The 22,105-nt window shown below is 40.9% G+C and overlaps 1 protein-coding gene across 1 annotated transcript in view; it reads right to left on the reverse strand.

Annotated features, from left to right (window-relative positions):
- FKBP15 (FKBP prolyl isomerase family member 15) overlaps nt 1–22,105 on the reverse strand; it is a 334,309-nt gene that overhangs the window by 183,229 nt on the left and 128,975 nt on the right. Inside the window, exons 6-10 of the mRNA XM_078642121.1 lie at nt 21,412–21,510; nt 16,701–16,850; nt 10,980–11,048; nt 6,069–6,212; nt 1,443–1,585 (exon numbers count right to left, since the gene is read on the reverse strand). Of these exons, the coding sequence (XP_078498247.1) occupies nt 1,443–1,585; nt 6,069–6,212; nt 10,980–11,048; nt 16,701–16,850; nt 21,412–21,510 (605 nt within the window). The remainder of the gene's footprint in view (nt 1–1,442; nt 1,586–6,068; nt 6,213–10,979; nt 11,049–16,700; nt 16,851–21,411; nt 21,511–22,105) is intronic.

Below are 22,105 nucleotides of genomic sequence, written 5' to 3' on the forward strand. Positions count from 1 at the left end.
AATGCACAACTTTTTTGATAGCTAATAAAAGAAAAATGCATTGATGAAACTTCAATTTATTTAGCTTTATTAAGTTTTAGTTGCTCTAGAACAAACTAGAGCTGTATAACAGTGTATATGAGACAAAACACAGCAACATTAACATAGGAAGCTATAACGAAATGATCTACACAAAAGAAAAACTGTTTGGTGGCCACATATAAATAGTAACTGTCTAGAACAATTGGGAGCAGAGGTTGAAAAAGAAAAAAAAAGCTTACGGAATGCTGCTAAGAAAAAAACAAAAAATCAAACTCGGAATTCAGGGGTATTACAGAACAGAATAGGCAGCTTATGAGACATACCTACTAGATATGGGCTTTGTGTTCCCTACAGTCAAGTACTCTTATCAGTTACTGGTGTGGGTGGGGGGGAGATGGCCCCTCCTGCACTGTACAGAATCACTTTATCCATGCTTTGTTCCCATGATCTTAACATCAGATCCAGTGTCTGGAGTACTCGATAAGGCTGTGCAACTGCAATGGATTCATTGTGATGAGGAAGGATATTTCCTAAGGGAAAAACTAACCCATGCGGATAAGATGAATCTTCACATGAAGAAACACAGGGTCATGACAAAACCACCTAGGTTTTAAGTTTTCATCCAAGAAAGACCCCTGACATGAATATTAAATAGACTGAAAACCCTTGCCCGCTAATAGTGGCAAGTCATGCATTATCATTGGATTCCTCCTCTCATTCAGGTGTATTTTGTGGTTGACGGAGGGCTCCATGGGGAGTTCTTCACTATAAGACTTTTCACTCTTCTAATCCGCTGGACATCTGAGACGTATAGCATCAAGTCGGTCAAAAACTGAAGTGTTCCTTCACACAACTCAGTTTTGGTGAGAATTAAATGGAACCTTCAAGTTAAAAATGTGTTGGGAAGATGTTTTTTTGTAATTCTCTTACCTCCACTGCACATGATTAAAAAAGAAAATGATATTAACTGGGATCTATTATGTGCCCCTAAGGTCTATGAGTCAACATGTTTCTGAGAGTATGTATGCCCTATCTGAGACATAGGCATTAGTCAGGACTGGTTCTGTGGGGTTGTACCTTTTACCTTTACACTATGCTATACTATACCACAAAATGGTGCTAGAAAACACACCCCATACATACATTCACCTGACTCCAATTACAGTATACTTACAAGGAGACAACATCACCTCATTTGGTTATGCTTTGACCAGAAGCCTAGAACCTATCTGCTATTTAGCTGAGCGTTCGCCCCAGAGGGATATTTGAGACTGGATCACCACCAACCTGCTCCTGAGGCTGACTTGGTGGCAAGTAGATTGACTTGCACAAAGGCTTCTCCTATTCTTGGCCTATGCCATTCGTCAAGCATTACACAGACACTGTTACAAAAAACATGTGTGATTAATGTGAATGCCTACCCGGGCTTAGGAGGCACTGAAGTCGGAGGTGGAAAGGCGAGCTCAGCTGAAAGACCATCTGAGCTGGGGACAGGGGAGGGGGCTGCTGAATCTCTCGAACCAATGCTCTGCTTATCGGATCCAGAGTCCTTTACAAACTTCACCTGAAAAGAGAAAAGAAAGTTCACAGAATTAAAGTTCACAAGCTACAATCTATCAATGCTGCTTTAACCCATGTCTACGTCGTCACTACAATCATCTATACTGCATTTTCATACTTGCAGAACTCAAATCTCAAAGACATATATAACGAAACCGATTCAATCATTATAGTCAACTCAGTCTTCTCGGATTTTCACTGACGCATGACTCTCCAGGTTCATGTCTGCCCTCTTTGACTGTTCATGCTCTGTGGGTCTGTTGATTCTCCAGTGATTGTCCTACAAGCATGTGCTGGAGTCCTTTCATCTACTAAATACATCATCTCCATTGGGGGTATCATCTTCCAGTTTGGAGAGGCTACTACTTAGATTTGAAAAAAACACCTAAATATATGTGTCCTTTCTTAAACCATCACTTCTAGGGGATAGTAACTTGATTAATGTGTTTGTCATTCTGTGATCACTAATGTTCGACTTAGACAGAACAACATTTTCCATTTCCCATACTTTTAACCATCACCTTGCCCTGCAACAGCATCTTCCCTCTCAATATTATAATCCACTAGCCACCTGTCCCGCCATGAAATCCAGAAACCTTGGGATCCAATACACAGCTGCATGCATCCTTCAGCTCAATGGCACAGCTGCCCGCTGTCACCTACTCAATAGCAGCGCAATCCCACCTCATCCCACACCGCTTGGAGCCTGATGAATACACTACTCCTTTGAATGTTAGCATGTTCCCAAAGCGTCACAATCAACCACCAGTTTTCACTACCCTTCCTTGTCTCAACTTTGCCACTCGCACTCTGATTGAACCAGTTGATGCCATTCCAATTCCTCTTTCAAACAGAAGGCAGTCCTATGAAAGAAATCGGATTTCAACAGTGAACTACTCTCTTCATATGGAGTACTATTTATAAATTGTATTGCTGGGCACGTGTATCAATATATACAGTTGTGTACTGTGGCACTAGCCTTCCTTTGTTTCTTCTTTTGACTTCAGAATGGCTTATGTCCAACTCTACTAATGGATATACTTGTGCAATATAGTTATACATGTTCATTATTTCGTTTGTAGATGCTCTCATAAATCTCTTGGCAACCCAAAAAAATAGAAAGGCAGGGGAAGAGATGGCACAAGGTGGGCAGTATTTTGCAGGTCTGAAATCCCCCTTTGACCTCTGGCTTGGCAGTTTGGTCTGGACTATTCCCATGAGGCACAGGGTCAAGACTGATTTGCACATGGCTGGGTCTGAACTGGGGTGGCAAGGTGAGCTAAAGAAGGATGATGGATTCAACCCAGATCTGTGACTGGTGGTGAGTGTCTAAAACGTTTCACCGCTCCGTCCATCATCTCCTTGTCTTTGCCCTACGTTGGCAGGGTATGCCTAGATGTGGGTCCCTTGCTCACTTTTGCCACTGGATTTAAGCTCGCCTGGCTGATGAGGAATGCTACCCCGAAATCGGTCCCAGGATGCGTGTTTCTGTTCCAGGAAAGACCTGGCTTGGCAGTTCGGGATGGACTATTCCTGTGAGGCAAAGGGTCAAGACTGATATGCATATGGCTGGGTCTGAAATGGGGTGGTGAATTGAGCTAAAGAACGATGATGGATTCAACCCAGATCTGTGACTAGGGGTGAGTGTCTGAAAAGTTTCAGCACTCTGCCCATCATCTCCTTGTGTTTGATCTGAAATCCAACTTTTGACATAAAAAGCGTATTTGCTGCAGGCAACCCAAAACAAACAGAAGTAGATTGGAATATGGAGAATTGTGCAACATTCTGACATAAGCAAGAACCAGGTGACACACTGGAATATGTTCTTTAGAATCACAGAGAAGAGTAGGATCCATCAACTTCCTGTTATGATTTTACTTTCAGAAGTATTGAGGCATGGTGTACACAATTATGACTAGCACACAAAACGCTCCCAAAAAGAAATTAATGATCATTGTACAAAGATTCCTCAAAGAGACAAAGCATGAAGGATAAGTGAGATCAAGAGAGAATCCTAGCTAAAGATGGCAAGAAAAAGAGAGGAAGACTGAGAGATTAAGAAAGTAACCACAAGATCGATGGGAACTCCACCTTAGGGTTAGAGGTACTAACTGTGATTTCAAGTAACATAATCTATAAAACATTAAGAGCCCTCTGTTCCAGAAGCAGGACAACTAGGACAGACCACCTTCCAACGTAGGAAGGTACAAGATCACCAAACCCCTCTGCGGCTGGAAAGCTGCAGAGGCGGGAATCTTAAAGGTAGCTGAAGGTCAGGCATGGTGCAGGCTCATCAGTACTGAAAGTAGAAAAGTGCTTTGCAGCTTCAAACTCCAGACAAAGTATTGACCCTTGTCTTTACCTTGTATTTATTGGGGTTTTTAGAAAGTGCATTCCTGACACTGGGGAATCAGAGCCCTATAAAGTAAACAGTATTAACAGACTAGAGTAAATTTACAGTGATTAGATACAGGAGAGGTGGCTTCGAATAGAAGTACAACTATGTAACAAATGTACAATGGTTAGATACATGAGAGACAATTCCACGTGTTAGTTCACTTATGAAGTCTATTTACAATGGTTAGAAAGGGAGAGAGAGTCAGTTCATCATAAGTACTTCATCCTGGAGGGGTTTAAGTGATGGTACCAGGTCAGTTCAGTGAAAATGTTTCAAGCTCTTCTTGAAAGAAGCATGGGATGTTTGTGCTGCTCTTCGGAAGTAGTGCGTTAAATGTCCTTGGAGCATTTCCGATTAATGTGTTGTAACTCTTTCTTTAGTCAAGGTTGGCACAAGAAGTAGTGGGTCTGATCTTCATAGCACACAGTTGCAGTAATCTTGTGGTTGCGGGCAGTATTGGCGTCTTTAGGTGTGAGCATCTGGCACTCAGCTGCCAACTTAGCCTTAGGCAGAAGTTCTGGATCATTAGGTGCCATTTACTGTCCTCACAGGACAGGTTAACATTTTCTCAAAAGTTATAGCCACAACACGACGAAGATTTGACTAGAATCTAAGTTTGATCCCAGCCGAACAGAAGCCAACCACCAGCAAATGGACAGTACTGGGCAATTCACTTACCAAGTACTAATAAATAGGGTCTCCAAGATGTCAAGATGCACAGGATATGGACTCAAAGGGCCCTGTATTTATCGATCTTTATTTACAGTGACACACGGGAACAATGACCCAACCAAAGTTCTGCTTTGTTCACATTTTAAAGCACTTTCCCAAACAGAGAGCATTGTAATAGTAAATTCTTTATTGTGTAGAATACATAATTTTGTACAAAATATCATCACATATACAGAACCAATAAAATACATAAGGTGCATTGTTAAAATCAATGTACTAAACTGCACAAGAAACAAACAAAAAACGTGGTAGAAGAAATTCGTAAGATAGGCCTATCTTTCTTCACCTACTAAAGTACATTCATAAAAATACATTACATATGTCCAACTTCCTTTACAGGCACATTATTTAATATTTAGTGATTTGAGTTTTTCATACAATTCAATTCCCCAAAAATGTTAGTTTCCCTATAAAAACATTTGATTGTGTGATATAAAAAAACTAGAGTTACCTTCTTTACGATATGCTAAGATAACTGCCTGCAGGAAGGGAGTAAGTACTTGCTGCAAATATCACTAAACTCACTACAAAGGCAGATAATGTGGTTCAAAGATACCTTGCACTAATTACAAAGTCTACAATTTGGGGTACTGGATGTAGAATTCCGGAGGCCTTCAAACACTTTCAGATGAATACATAATAGATGCGATCTTAAAATGTTGTGTTTTGTTGATGCCTCTCAATTATAATCAATGTACAGCTGACTCGGCTGGCAATAAGATTCCATAAGAAGCTCCAAGGGCAGTGCATCTTATTCCTTTTCGGCTTGATATGCGGGTAGTTATAATTATGGACAAATGAAAACGATCAAGTTTTGTGAAGTACATTTGCCCCGGACTTAGCCAAGCAAAATATCACAACAGCAACAACACTGGAAAACGGTGGAGGGAGACTTTCTTGTGTCAGGTGAACCCTGCTACAAACACAATGGCTTCTAGACTCCTTCCGTGCACTTTAGGCAAAAGGAAGTGCAAATTGTGTTGTCCACCAGAGACATAGGACAGCTTGTAGTCAAACAAGCCATAGGTATAGACTGGCATTTCTGTTCTTAATGTTCTTAAAAAAAGAATCTGCCTATATTTCACATTAGACACAATGTTACTGGGAAAGCATGTTCTTGCTCAGAGCAGTATCGAAGAAGCAATTGACACAGTGTGCAAGCACAACAATGGGTTACACTCAAAAAAAGACTTGGGAGGAAACAAAGACTAGACTTCAAGCTTGCCTTTGTATGTACTTACCATATAGTGGTAGGGGTTTGTATAGTATGGCCCCTCAGCAGTATAAACATTTTGCTGAGGATTTCAGGAAGTTCTCAGCAATTGCTAATTAGGGAACAAATGTTTTTTGCACTCACCCGCTTGACCTCCACCTCAAACACAAGGGTTGAATCTGGGGGGATGCGACCGGTCAATCCAGAAGCCCCATATGCTAATGGTGGAGGGATGATGAGGAGCCGTTTTCCTCCTTTTCTCATGCCCACCATGCCATCCTCCCAACCCTAAAGAAACAACAGATGAAACATTGACATAACTAAATTCGCAAGACTGCAATATTTTAAATCTCTTCAACAAAAATGCAAGAAATGATAAAGGGAGCAAGTCATACTACCCTTTTCCCCTCTAAACTCTGAACTTAAACTAGAATATATTTAAAAAAAGATGCATTTTCACATCTTTAACCAGTAATTTTACAGCTGGTGCGATGTTCTTAGGTCCGTCTTATGAACTTCATCCCAAGGTATTAACTTGCTTACACTTTACTCTAAGCTTTCCATCTCCTGGAGTACCCAGAAAGGGCCAGTGGCAGCTCATCAAGGAAGCCCCAGGGATAACAGCAATGCCTAATGTATCCATTAGGCATGGGAGTCAATAACTGTTCATGTGAGCATTTGATGACGATGACAGACTGGTATTTTTGTGGGGGACGGGAGTAATGTATTTGCCAAAAACAAAAAGCTTGCATTTGTGGACAAAAGTGTCCCCCCCCCCCAAACAAAACAGATCGCTTTTGTTTCTGTGAGGAAACACATTTTGTTTTGTTTTTAACCAAAATTAAAAGTTTACATTTGAACGGAAAAATAGTATACTTTCAGAACAGAGCAAAATTAAGTTTTGGTAAAAATTTAATAGTTTGCCCAAATTGAATCAGGTGGCAAATTCTGTGTTTTTCAGAAAATCACCCATTTCCAAAATCTATTAAAAGCTGAGACTTCTGCAGAGTTAGAGACACTTTTTCGCTCATGGCTTAACAAAGACAAAGGGTTTCTATTTTACAACTCAGGAGGAGGAATTTAATCATCAACACCAATAGCTTCTAATGCTATTATTAGGACTACTGCTGTCAGAGGCCTGATCCTTAACAACACAGTAGTCCATGAAATATAAATGCTGTTTGAATCTATAACCGGAGTGGGTTCTCCACTGTCTGCCCTGACCATGTCATGAATGATGTAATATGTGACATCATCAGCAGTGCATTGCGGGTGCGCGAAATATAGTTAGTACAACTAACTATATAGGAGCAATTTCAATGGTTTTGTATGAGTGAAATGTCAAGCTAACTATAACACCCCTAAAACGTATAGTTTTTTGAGTGAATTTTAAAGGTTTTTTAAATGCTAATTCCTAACTATATAAGGCTTGAAACCTATGGTTTTTTCAGTGAATATGTATACATACATACATATATATATATATATATATATATATATACATACATACATACATACATACATATATATATATATATATATATATATTAGCAGCCCGTCCTGACGTTGTCCGGATATGAATTGCTGCCGGCCAGTAGTATATTGTTTTGTAGGATTTCGTTTTGATAGCATTTCTTATCTGTGACAGGCCTGTGAAATGCTCCGATTCACAGTGCACTGCTGATGCACTTAAGAGTGCGCGTTCAGTAGTGAGTGAACTCAAGTTTCCCTACTTTATTTTTCCTTGCAATATTATATAGCGCGAACTCGACAACATGGCATGAGCACAATATACATTACAGAAGAACACATTCATTTGTGGTAGGCACAGGGAGACAAAGTGATTTGCCTGGAATCACAGGATGTTGAGCTGATGCAGAGATTCGAACGTAGCTCCCCAGCTCTAAAGTTCGCAATTCTAGAACTTGTTTTGGGAGGTGTGTCTAAAAGTGTATGTCGGTGCTGGCCATCAATGAGAGAGACTTGTGCATTTTTCAAATGGGTGGTGAAAAAATATGAGTATGTTGCTGGAGATGTGGGCCGCCGTGCCACCAATGTACTTACCAGGGGAGGATAAACACCCATTATTCCGCAACTTTCTTTCCGCATACCATCACTCCTCATACTTTCATTACGAAAGTACCATGACTCCGCAATGCCATTATAACGCATGGCATTACATTTTATATGCTTTTACCACGCATACATTTACAACGAAATTCGTTGTAAATGCATGAATGGTAAAAGCATGTTTTTTAAAAATGTTTGGATAAGGTAAGTATGGGTATAGGAGTATATGTTTTGGGGTACTGAGGTATATGTTTTGGGGTGTTTGGGTATTTTTTAGGGTTCAGGTATAGTTTTGGGTTATGGGGTACAGGGGTAGTTTTGGGGTTCAGGGCTAGGTTTGGGTTTTGGGGTACAGGGGTATTTTTTGGGTTCAGGGGTATTTCAGGGTTAGGTTTGGGGTACAGGGTTATTTTTAGGGTTCAGGGCTAGGTTTGGGGCTACAGGGGTATTTTTAGGTTTCAGGGGTAGTTTTGGGGTGCAGGGGTATTTTAAGGGTTCAGGGCTAGGTTTTGGGGTACAGGGGTATTTTAGGGTTAAGATGGGTTAGTGTTTAAGGGTGCAGGGGTATTTTAAGGAGTAAGGGTGGGTTATGATTATGGGGTGCAGGGGTATTTAAAGGGAGCAGGGTGGGATTAGCACACGATATGAGACATGGCATGAAGGGTGGAACGTACCACACGCCCCCAGCACAACGCAGACACGCCCACAAGGGACTACTTTGCTGGCACGGTTCTTTTACCTTTTAAATGTATATGGTGGGCGTCTGCATAGCCTATGTCCTTCTGCTGCAACTGCCCTTTCCAACACTGTATTGGGTGTTGTGATTGGTGCTGTGGTTCCTGAGATTACCCGCCTCAAAGGTTTGGGGGATATATGGATATATATATATATATATATGGATATATATATATATATATATATATATATATATATATATATATGGATATATATATATATATATATATATATATATATATATATATATATATATATATATATATATATATATATATATATATATATATATATATATATATATATATATATATATATATATATCATTTTCAGATTGAATGCCTTGGTCGTTTGAACTGGCTGTAAGACACTGGGATTGTGCTGAAAAGTGCAAAGTTAGCTTCCATGTTTTCATAGCTGTTTAAGGTAAAGAACCTCTCCCAACCCGAAACACTACTATGAACTGTTGGGGTTACTTGAAAATAACTGGAATTTGTGCACCTTTAAAAAAGCCTAGTGCTGCAAATTTCCTTCAAACTCTTCTGTACAATTCACAATTTAGATCATTTTTCATTAGTTAAATCTCCAACAGGTGTCAAACGCTCTGAAAACCATCTGTAGGAATCAGGCTCATCCGCACTTTACAGTTCAGGGCGGCAATGTTGTATGCATTAAAAAAAATTGGGGGGGGTTTGTCTTTTTATTGTCTATTTTTTAGAGCAAACCTTTTTGCCATGGTCACACATAACAACAAAGCTTTACTATATAGTTTCAATAAAAATCAACAAAAGAAAACAGAAGCAACAAACTGGATATTCTCTCAGTGTGCACTTCATCTCCAGGATTCAGGCATCCAAGGTTCCAACCCCCCCACACACACACACACACTCCAGTCCCGACTCCATTACTCCCCCCCAGCAAGTGCTTCAAAATGTGCATTATTAGTCCACAACCATGTATATATCCAAGCACCCTAATGTATATGATGTAGAGCCCCTACCACAATCACACAATCTATCCTCACCCCAAAAGTCCCTCAGGGTAGGGCTACTCTCCCCCTGTCGTCCTCGGACTGCTGCCTCTGTGGGTCAGAATGTTCAGTACCCTGCGACTGCGACCCCTGCTCACTATCTCCATCTGCATGACCTCCAGCAATGTGGCCCAAATTTCTGAGTCATCCTGCAGTTTATCATCCCATCTATTGAGTTTCATGTGTGCCTCCTCTGCGAGTGCTCACTCAGGGACGTCATTATACCATAATGTGGTTCAAGGGGCCCTCGTCCTTGGCCACCCTCCCCTTGGCAGCACTAAGGCCAACTGTAGGATCTTCCAGTGCATCTTACCCCTTGAGGTTGTTTAACAATGCCCAATAGACACACCTGCGGTGACATCTCAACCACTATTGCAGTCACTGTTAGCAGATGCGTAACCACTGATGACCAGTAACGCATGCACTCTGGGACAGGTCCATGCCATATATAAGAAGGACGCACCCTTGCTATCACATCGCAGACAATCTGTAGTTCTGTCTCTATATAATGCAACAGAGTTTAACTGATGATAGATATGTGCTGTGAACTTAATTAAAGTGCACAAGCTTAAACCTAGCACGCAGGTCGCGATCCACTTCTTGTCAGTCAAGGGCGCTCCCAACTCCTCCCCCTATGCCCGTCACGCTGCGGGCTCAGTCCTAACACTGTCCATCTTAAGTGCTCTATCAAGATGCATCGCCAGATGTCTGGCAGTCCCGGCTGTCAAAATCAAGTATAGATTTCCCTTGCCATGCTCCCAAACTTAGCATACATGCATCAAAAACTTAAATGCTCTCTATACACTACTGAATGTTTGCCTGTTTTTCATTCCCCCCTCCCCCATTTTTAGGTTTATTAAACATTATGCAGTACAGCTCAAAAGTGCATATTCAATACACATGCCAAACATAGAAGCACATGGTGTACAGTACAAAAGTCGCAGCACAGAGCAGATTACAGTACATAGTGGCGAAACGTAAGCAAAGGTGGGGAGGCACGAGTTGAGGCGAGGAGGCAGAGCCACTATCCGTCTTGCATGTCTTTCCTTAGTAATTAAAAATAGATGGTCTACCAAAATCATGCATCTGACGTTTATCTGATAATGGAGGAATCCAAGTTTAGAATTTGTACACAAAATGCATGTACATCAAAATAAAATAAATACAGGTAATAGCTCGCATGACAAATGCAAGAGGTTTCAGTGTGTTTTAAGACTTACCTTGATGACTTTACCAGATCCCAGTTTCAGGCGTAACAGCTTGTCCTTACCCAAGTTGGAGTCAAACATCTAGAGCAAAGAGATGAAAGATAATACATCTATTTGAACAACAAGAGAGCAGTATTAGAATGTTACTCAACAGTATCCTATATGTTTATTGTTTTTTATCCCCCATGTTCGAAGACTACCATTAGTATTGCACGCAAACTGTATAATCAGTGTACTTTCTTTACAAACCAGGCTTTCTTGGGGTAAAGAAAGACCTCTTATAAAAGATGGTAATCTGCATGGTGGGAAGAAAAAAGTTGAACTATGCGAATTTCCCATGGTCCGTGGGGGGACAGAGATTGGAAGTGGTACAATCTTATGTCTTCCTCGGAAAGATTGTTACGGGTAATTTAAGCGAGAAAGCTCATATAGCTAACAACACTCGCAAAACAATTATCCAAGGAAAAAGACTGGCTTCTTTGCATAAGGCTACAGGTAGACGGCATTTTGCTATCTTGTTGGAAGTATATCGTGCAAAAATTTCTGCATCTCTACTTTATGGTATGGAAATAATAGATATAAAAACTTGGGGCTTCCTAAACTCTACGGACGGCAACATTTTGCGTAGTCTCATTATGGTTAATACTGCATGCTCTACAGCAGCTCTCAGATTGGAATTCGGCCTATGAAGCAGTTGGGCCCAAGGTGTCGCTGGAATAGTTTGTTGGGTTTTTAACATTGCACAGGGGTACCCAGGCACCCTAAGATATATTATAAAAACTGAGTTGCTTGGAAACTTCAAAGAATATTCAACAATTGTAAAAAACTTTAGAACTGCAGTTGATGTTCTTGAACTTGACGAATCGGTTTTATTGACCTTATCCACACATCAGTTGAAAACTATCCTGAAAGCGGCCTCTTGGGAACTAAGCTTTAGGTTGGACAGAGAATCACGTACCTTGAAAAAAGGTGCCCATCTGGTTGTAGATTCCTACCAAATGAGAATTGCCCAACCATATATCACCTGGAATCTCCATCATGGGGTGCGGCGGTTCTTTCTCTTACTAAGGCAGGATCTACTTCCGCTGAACTTTTTGACATCCAGATGGTATGGCGCTTCAGCTTTATGTGATCTTTGTAATAATAGTAATCAGGATATTAATCATGCTCTTTTTGTATGCCCAGCTCTACTTGCATTTAGGCGCAAGTGGCTGAGACCTATCTGTTTTCAATTGGGTATTTCATCTGCTATCTCTTTTTTAGATGCTATTTACAATCCCCCTAACGAATTGTTTTGTTACAAAAATTTTAACTTTTTAAAAACTTTTTTAGCCTTATATTAATTATGGTTGGAAATGTATATTGTTATATTTTTAGTGAACAATGATTGTGTGTAAATGTACTCAATTGTTTACATTTTTATGTGGATCTCATTTGAGTTCCGAAATCATAAATAAATAAACTAAACAAGCAAACAAACAAGCACAAATACAGCGTAACACAGCAAGTCTAGCTAGTGACGCAACCAACAGATGGCACACTAATGCAGATGGGGTAGATACAGCAAGTGACCATTAGACTCAATGTCCATCTCAACCAATATGTCAGAACAATGCACAAGAAGCAAATCTAGAACAGATCCAAACTTCAAAATAGGACATTTATTTACAAGTAAGCAAAAAGAGAAGATTGAAATGTAATGCACAGAGAAATCCAAAAGATGCCTCAATGTTCTGAGACCAAGCTGCGGCCTCAAACATTTTTCTGGATCAGTTGCTACTGTCGTCCTATGGGGCTGCACCTGGGTCAATTGTGGGAATTTGGAGATTTTTACAAAAAAGTTTACACGCTACAATACTCTTATATGCTCCAGTCGCCAGGTGGGACAAGCTAGACAGAAATGATAAATCGTAGCAACATTTATATGACATATGTGGCCTTCTGCTTAATTCGCTCTGGCTCTGGGTGCAAGGCTAGAGAACTGAGTGAACTGTGGCCTCAGCTGCTGAGTCCAGACCAGGGCTGGCTTTAGTGCTGATGGCACGCAGTGCGACAATCTTTGTTGGTGCCAACCCAAAAACCTTCTTCTCCATTAATAATAAGAATGTAGTTCTATCCAAATTAACCCTTATTAGCAACTTTAGGATAATTAAAAACTTTCCAGAAAAAACGTAACATTTTATACTATGCCATGCAGTTTGCATTCTTCTTTTTGATGACAGTTCATAGCTTACCATACTACATTAGGGCTGTAACTTATGAACGACAAGTAATAAAAGGATCTCTGGGAGAAAGGCAGTAACCTACTGAGGGATCTGCATAAAAAATACAGTTTGGTAATTTGCGTGATGCCTGATCTTTGCAGCAGACATACTAACCCTCTGCACTACTTCATCATGAGTGGAAACTACCACTCAACTAAAGATCGTGCTCCAACAGGAACTTTATTCACCAGAGTTACCTTGACATTTTTATTGTTGCCTGAAAACTGCTGGATACACACACAAGGAACTCTTCAGCAGGTGCTTTTTAAACCTGAGCTATTTCTACCCCCTCCCACCCACAAAGAGAAAGAGAGGGTCAGAGAGCCAGATAGTAATTAGACTTGGCCTTCTCCCAAATCTCCCAAAAATTACCAACAACTGGTCTAAATCTGTTTAAGCATTGCAACATATAGTGTTTTATCTTCATATAGAGGACTGTTATTCCCCTTAACGTTTCCTAAAAAGCAACGCCATCAATGGCATAATCTCCAAAGTAAACAGAAGAAGGGACTGGGTCCAACCCTTTGTCGTGCACCATGTTATGGTCAAGAAACCAGATACAACTTTCCCTCACCTCAGAGGGTTAGCATACGGCAACTTAACCTTCTATCACTATAAACAGATACCTCCATTTAAGAGTGTCAAAAGCTTTCTCCAGTTTAGTAGATGCCATTGACTAGTAAACGAGGACAACCACTCATGACAGGGAAAGGGCGTCCAACGTTTGAAAAAGTGTAACACTGATGGTGATGCTTAAGGAGCTACAGGGGCCTACACAGAGAAGTGAACTCAGAATTACTGATGAAGCTAGGTCTGAAGAACATACAGCGGCGCTTTGCTAAGTCTGAAAAGGATGCAGGGAAAACAGATGGCGATTTTATTAATAGAAGAGCACCATACAACAAGCAAACAGTTCAAAACATGCCACAGTCTTGATTGTGAACATACACCCAGATGCATCAAGTGGTTTTGGAGTCGCAAACGGTGCGATTCGGAAAAATCGGCCGTTTGCGATTCCAAAATCACTTTTTTGGATGCATGAAATCATTTATGAAAACTCGCTATTTTTTGCATTTCTTAAAAATGCGATTGCATTTAAGGAATCCCATTTGTGCGATTCCTTAAATGCAATGCATGAATTTTTAAAAAAATGCGAATTAGGAAATAGGAAGTGCAAATTCACACGAGGTTAACCCTTGTGTTAATTTGCGAAATTTTGGAAAAAAGCTCAAAAATGCATTTTTGAAAGTGACATGTTACACACACACATGTCCTTTGGACATGTGTGTGTGAAGCTTGCACTAAAAAATACATTTCAAGGGTGCAGGGGGGGGTCCTTTGGACCCCCCTCAGCACCCTTGCAATGCATCAAACAAATGGGATTCGCAAAATAAAAAAGTGCAAAAAGCAATTGATTCCTATGGGCCTCTAGGACCATAGGAATCAATGTAATGCCATTCCTTAATTGCGATTCGCAATTAAGGAATCGCAAATACCGAAAATTAAGAAATCCTAAAAACATTTAGGATTTCTTGATGCATAGGATTTTCCTAAATTGCGATTCCTTAATTTTCGCAATTTAGGAAATGCAAAATCCTACAATGATGCATGTGGCCGATAGAGTCCAAGGTGAAATACTTAGTAAAAAACAGCAAAAGGTTCAACCATTATGATCCTAGCAGTGCTATCTTCTTAAACACAAAAATGACAATAGAGGTAAAACATTTCCTAAACTTTGGAGTGCAGGATAGATTCATAGCACAATAAGAGGTGATGGTGTGAGTCTTGCAGTCCACACAAGAAGCTTTTTAAATACAGGGTCTGGGGTGGGCATTATATTGGTTCAGTTGGGTGACAACCCCCAGGCATAGAGAACTAGTAGAGCAGACACAGAGAAATTAAAATAGTTTCTAAAAGATGCAATAGTTCACATATTCCCTGACTTGAACCCTACAAATCTAACAAAGAGATTTGACCTGCAAACAATAATCATGTGGTTCCTGGCTAGACTGTGGGTGTTTTTGAGGAAGAAACAAGTTTGCCACCGTGAGACTTCCCAAGAAATTCCGTTTCTGAGATAAGGAAAAGGAGATAACACAGGGTCAGGAAGACTTGCTCTTGTTCGTCTGTAAAGTATGGAACATCTTGAGGTACTGACCAGGTCTGTCTGAAAAGAAGCCCAGATTAAAGCTTATGGGAGATATATTGTGCACATGATTCGGAAGAGATTAGAACTGATGGAGGTAAATGAGTTGGACCAGCAAAGATGTTGGTTCTCAAGCTTTATCCAACGTTGTCCCCTTGTCCCCCACTCTTTGCCCAGAACTGGTTACTGTGGTGTCAGCAAGTAATGCCATGATTTCTACAGTGATGCCGAAAACTATACAGTTGTGATGTCTGAAACAGTGAATTAGAATTAGAATAGATTGGGTTTCTTTAACTGATTATTGATGCTACAGTTTAAATTCTTACTAAAGATGTTTTAAACCAAAAAACAGTGTTATTACTTGTGGCCAAAACAGAGGAAATCACTAACCAAGAGCAAAGAAAAACAACATTCCTGGATAGCAAATCACTTAGTTGTGGGTGGATGGACAGACAGGTTAGGTAGAGGACAAATTAGGGAGAGAGAATAGTGGATAGAGAGTGGTCAGTGGGGAGGAGAGGGGAGGGGTCATCAAGGTGGTTGAGAAGCAATCATGCACTCGAATGAATCCCAGGCCGGCAGTGGCGGGAGGAGAGCTGCTGACTGGCACTGTGGGCACTCTTTCACTCTTAAATAATTTTTTTGGTTTCAGTGTCACATCTTGACCCATGTTGATGAGGGTGGAATGGAGGTACTGCAAGTGAATATACCAAATGAGGCTAATATTGTATCTAGGGGTTTACTGCAAGAACATTGAAGAGACCGAAGACTCAATTGGTGCGAGAGAAGATAAGATGAAATGTGGTCTTGAGGTGGAATTTATTTTACAACACATTTCTTGAGCAGCATGCTTCTAAGCACCTTGGGATGGCTTTGCAAGATCCCAAGGCTAACAGCCAGTCTTGCAAAGAATAAGGTGGTGAGTGATGGAGACAGCAAGAGAGCTTGAGGGTGAGAGGAGAGCAGACACGTGGGAAGTGGTTATGAGAACAAGATTATCACTGTAGCACTGAAGCTTTGGACAGAGGAAATCCTGCAGGGATTACCAGTTGGAATATTGCTGACTAACACTCTAGTATCCTTGCATGGATGCACGTTGGGTGTTTCCAATCTAATAAAGTATTGTACTCTACGTTGTTACACCATCATTTTACAGTGTGTTTTTTTTGTATCTAGGTCTAGAGAAGAATGAAGAAGAATTGCTCATTTCCATCACTAAATTCCACAAATAACGAATGGCCCAAATCACAAGCCCTCACAAGGTAAATGGCTTATCCTACTTGCATGGGGAGACACCAAAATCAAGCTAAGACTCAATATTACCTGGCCAAGTTCACCGTTCTGGAACAGCCAGCCTGTGTATGCCACCTCTAGTGCATCTCCGGTTTCCGATGCTTGCCCTTCTCCCAGGGTAAGGTCCTGATACATCACAGAGTCCAGGGAGGAAGAGGCATTACACTTAGCCACACATAACTGAAAAAAACACATTTTACTGGTCAGACTTTCTCTTGAGCAGGTGCTTTGAAACATGAAATTTGCAAAGCGTCTGAACATTAATGATTGAATATGCGATCAAAAGAAAAAAGTGCAGCAGTGGCATGTCCTTAAGGGTGGATGGGCCTCACCCACTGACCTTTTCCCCAAACGTGAAGAGTGTCAGTCAGGCTGAGCAAAGGTCAGCCTGACCGACACTCTTCATGTTCAGGTCAGTCAGTCAGTTGCTGTACTTGTGCTAAATGCAGAGGAGCCTGGCTGCTTGATCTAAACTTTTCCAGGCGATGAAGTCACAGCCTTGTGGGTGTAACTTCCTCAGCCCAGCAAAGTGCTTGGTGGTCCTCCCATCATAATGAGGGGGAGTATCACCCATAGCCTCGGACCTGGGTGCTTCAGTTTTAAGCCCTGATGTGCCCTGGGCCGGTTGTCCATCAGGGACGCTCATCACAGAATGGGGTGGGGTCAGAAGTCTCACTGACCCCATCCTACACTGACACGAGTAAGGAACTGCCGCTTCCTCTCATTGGCTGACCCATAAGAAGGTCAACTAATGAGGTAATGTTGAGTTTTAAGGGGCTATGCCCAAGTAAAAACTACCCGGTCTGGGTCAAAAGTACAGTACGTTTACACAAGTGGTCGGAGTAGTTAAAAAAAACAAATGTACATCAAAGTGTAAACAGAACACATGAAAACGGATCACCATAAATCAAAAATCAGTTCAAGAGCAAGGATTTAAATTTCAATCTAGCGGCCGCATTACATGCAATTGTCAGTCAAAGCATTAATGGGTCAATATGAATTGCTTTTTGGTAGTGCTCATATGTGTAGGAAGTAAAAAGGGAGAAATAGGGCAGTGGTAGTGAGTTGGCAGGTGAGGGACAGGGTAAAGGGGTTTGTGACATAAATACAATACACACTATATACAGATTAGCCTTTCCAGCCTATAAAAGGTCAGTTAGTTCCTATATACATTGCTCATAGATACATCTTCAGTCAGTACATTTTAATCCATGAGCATGTGGAGGTTTTAAAAGACGGTCTACGTTTCGACCATAACGGAGAAGAGGGTTAATGGTTGCCTCTCAACAGGGTCTTCATCAGGACAGATGAGCACCTACTTGTCTGTAGGATGGACTGTCAACAATAAGAGTCTTAGTCAGGAGGCGGTTATTTGGAGAGTCTCCAAATAACCTCCACCTGACTAAGACTCTTATTCGGATTTATTAGCGCCTGCATTGGGGGGATTGGTTCCCCATGCCCAGCTAAACCATTATCAATTGACCCAGGAGCTTCAGGAAAGCCCGTTTAGGATTGAACGTTGACAGTCCATCCTACAGACAAGTAGGTGCTCAACTGTCCTGATGAAGACCCTTTGAGAGGCAACCATTAACCCTCTTCTGCGTTGGGGTCGAAACGTAGACCGTCTTTTCAAAACTCCACATGCTCATGGATCAAAATGTAATGATAGAAGATGTACCTATGAGCAATGTATACAGGAACTAACTGACCTTTTATAGGCTGGAAAGGCTAATCTGTATATATTGTGTATTGTATTTATGTCACAAACACCTTTACCCTGTCCCTCACCTGCCAACTCACTACCACTGCCCTATTTCTCCCTTTTTGCTTCCTACACCTATGAGCACTACCAAAAAGCAATGCATATTTACCCATTAATGCTTTGACTGACAATTGCATGTAATGCGGCGACTAGATTGAAAATTAAATCCTTGCTCCTGAACTGATTTTTGATTTATGGTGAACTAATGAGGTAAGGCAGAAGTCTCAATCGTTAGGAACCACCAAGGCTTCCCTCCTGAAACTCGACATCACAAATGCAGTGCATGCATGTGTAGGAATAAATGTGTATTTGGGGGGGGGGGGGGGGGGGGGGGGGGTGGTGGTGTGTGTGTGTGTGTGTGTGTGTGTGTGTGTGTGTGTGTGTGTGTGTGTGTGTGTGTGTGTGTGTGTGTGTGTGTGTGTGTGTGTGTGTGTGTGTGTGTGTGTGTGTGTGTGTGTGTGTGTGTGTGTGTGTGTGTGTGTGTGTGTGTGTGTGTGTGTGTGTGTGTGTGTGTGTGTGTGTGTGTGTGTGTGTGTGTGTGTGTGTGTGTGTGTGTGTGTATATATATATATATATATATATATATATATATATATATATATATATATATATGGTGGGAAAATGTGTGCATGTATGTGAGAGAACATGGATGTTAGCAAAAGTAACTTTCCACAATATCTACATTCAAATTCCTACTTGCACTCAATCAACCAAAATCATGGACGACAGAGACATTTGAAGCTGTTTACAATTTTTCTAACAGCATCCCTTAACGGTGGACACATTTCAAAAATGCCTAAAAGCATTTGTAAATTCTTTCTAGTGTGATACACAAAGTGCAGAAGTGTGAAACAATTTTATACCTTTGGAAAGGTCTATATGAAACTGTACAACAAACTGAGACAGTCACATTAAACCAGTTGAAGAAGGTAATTACAGGCCTAGACCAAAGACCATTGTTGCCATCTCTCTTGCAGTAGGAATGAAATAACAGGTAACAACACAAAGACCTGAAAAGAGGGAATTCCATTCCTCCTGAGCGGTGCTTCATCTCAATACGGGCAAACAACTCTATGCAGACACCTATACACCTCTAGCACCTGCTTCCTACGTAGAACCATAATATGCAAAAAGAGAGTGAAGAGTATTTGGGAATAAATAAGCAAGTGAGCCAGAGTGCCATGTAGTTGCACAGGTAATGGAGTACAGCCATGCAAACACAAGAAGGCAGGCATGGACTTCTGGTTCAAGCTCTATGCACGATTGGTAATATTAAATGTAGCATTTATCATCTCTTTTCTATTTGGTAAGGCTTGACATGGGTGTGAAATTTATTAGGTAACATTTTCTTTTACTGTAAGATGATTTTGTATCAATGGCTCATATGTATGCAGGAGTATGAACTATAATGTGCAGCATAATGCATATGCTAATTCTACATTGTTAGTCAGGAGGTCACTCCTTTTTAGAATAACAAAAAAGGGGTATTTAAGTCTGATGCGACAGCTTTGCGGGGAGCGATATCCTCAGCTTCCTTCTGAGCTTTGAGGAAGCTGCACACTGCAAACATCTTATCAGAAGGCCATGGGCTGCTGCTACCGGACTTTTCACAGATCCGGCTCACATCTTGGAGACAAGCTAAGAACCTCTCAAACAACAGTAGCTGATCGCAAACAACTTTGCTACACAGCTGAGGTGTGCGTGTAGCAGTCTGGGGAACACAAAAAGGCACTTAAGTGCTAAAATAGATTTATCAGTACCAGTGGAGGGAAAAAGTTGATATACAGTGGGAGCAAAGATAAAGGATGAAAGTTGTTCATGACTGCAGGATCTGCTATGGCCTTTTTTGTTTTAAAGCAAAATGACTACACCTAGTTTCCATTCCTGAGAGATGGAGGTTTTTGATGGAGAGATTACAGAACGATTTTACTGCATGTTCGGAAGAAACGATAACTTGATGAAATGCAAGGATGAAGGGACGAGTTGACTGGATGGAGACAGTATGCTTGATAGTCCTGCAAAGGTGAATAAGAGACTAATGCAGCTCAAGAGATCATGGGGGGAGATGGATTGTACGAATATGAACTGTTCTGTGGAGCAAATTACCTTCAGATGGCAGTAGCTTTTTCATAGGAAAAAGAAAAGAACTTAAAACGGTTGGACATTTACACTGCAGCAGGTTGGATAGGGATTTCACTTATCTGAAAATCTACTGAGTGAAGCTGGAAGCCTCTGAAACATGCGAGGTAAAGTGGGGAGCACAGGCCATTCTAATCTGATGTCTAAAGGCTTGCAAAATGGATCAATGGGCCCTCTGTTTCACTGGGAAATAGTCCCTCTTTTTAGATCGGGTCAGCAGATTTAGGAGCAGAGAGTACATGTTAAAGGTGTATCAAGAATTGTGGACATGCAGATGGTTATAGAGGGCCAGAGACACAGAGGAGCCAGGTAAATGAAATGGCCACTTGATAGTTTCACAGGAGTTGTTGGACGTAGGAGCCAAGGACCTGGTCAAGAGGCGCGAACAGCGGTTGTGAGTTTGATTTAAAGCTCTGTTGTTTTTTGCAGTCCCTAAAGGTTGCCTTAAAGATACTTTCATCCCTACTTAGGGAAATGTCACACTTGATATGCCATCCACTTCAGAACAGGATTACAACAAGATACATGGACAAGAATTGTGCTTAACATATCACCAGCTGTCAAGCTCCACCCATCCCTTAATCCATCCTGATAGTTTTAAGAGCCAGTCCCCACTATTTAAGAGAACACTGCTGGCCCAAAGGACAAAATGCAGTTGGGTCAAGAGGTCTGGGTATTACTAAAAACCGATCAGTAACCTTTAATGTGCCTGATTAAAACAGTTAAACATAACAAGATTCTTTGCAAAACCTCTGACCAAATGACTGCTTCCAATGAACAGCTCCCATTGATGGATCTTTTGGCTGCAGTCACAGGGAGTCTACCCCGCATTAACAGTACCTGCTTACTGAAATCTATAGCTGCCTTTTCAGTCTCGAACATGATGGACCAATTCTGCCGTTGATCATCATAGAAAGTGCTGTAGTTGCTGGCTTGAACCTGATGAGGAAAAGCATTGACAAGTTAACAACAGGGAACAATTTTTAACACCCTCGATGCAGCAAATCGGTAGGAGGAGAAGTTATTTGCTTGTAGTGTTAGTCTCTATCTCTGTGCAAAACATTTTTAAATAACATTATTTCCAATTTTAAATCAACATTTTAAAAATTATACCAAAAGGGAGGCAGCAATTTTTGCCATTTTTCAAGAAGGATAATTAAATTAGCTATGTCTATAGCTACACCAAGTATGTTAAAAAATGGAAAATCCCTCCTATGAGTATTTTTTCATATTTGACAACAAGTTTACAGTGATTATGTACACAAGAACATATTCGACTATTTATAATTTCAGGGAGAACTCTATGATGGCCAAAGTACATTTTGTGGATTTTGCAAATTTAACAATTTGCATATATTTGATCCATGACTTGGAAATTAGGCAGATCAAGACAATCATTGCTGGTATCCTGGTATTGAATATTGTTATGTTCTCATAATTTGAAGAATATTCCCACGAATGAGGATAAACCGAGGCACACAGACCACAATGCTCATACCAGACACGAAGCCAGACAGTTTTATTACACAATTGG

Source organism: Lissotriton helveticus, chromosome 5_1 (assembly GCF_964261635.1).
Source record: "Lissotriton helveticus chromosome 5_1, aLisHel1.1, whole genome shotgun sequence".
In the NCBI taxonomy this organism is placed as follows: Eukaryota; Metazoa; Chordata; class Amphibia; order Caudata; family Salamandridae; genus Lissotriton; species Lissotriton helveticus.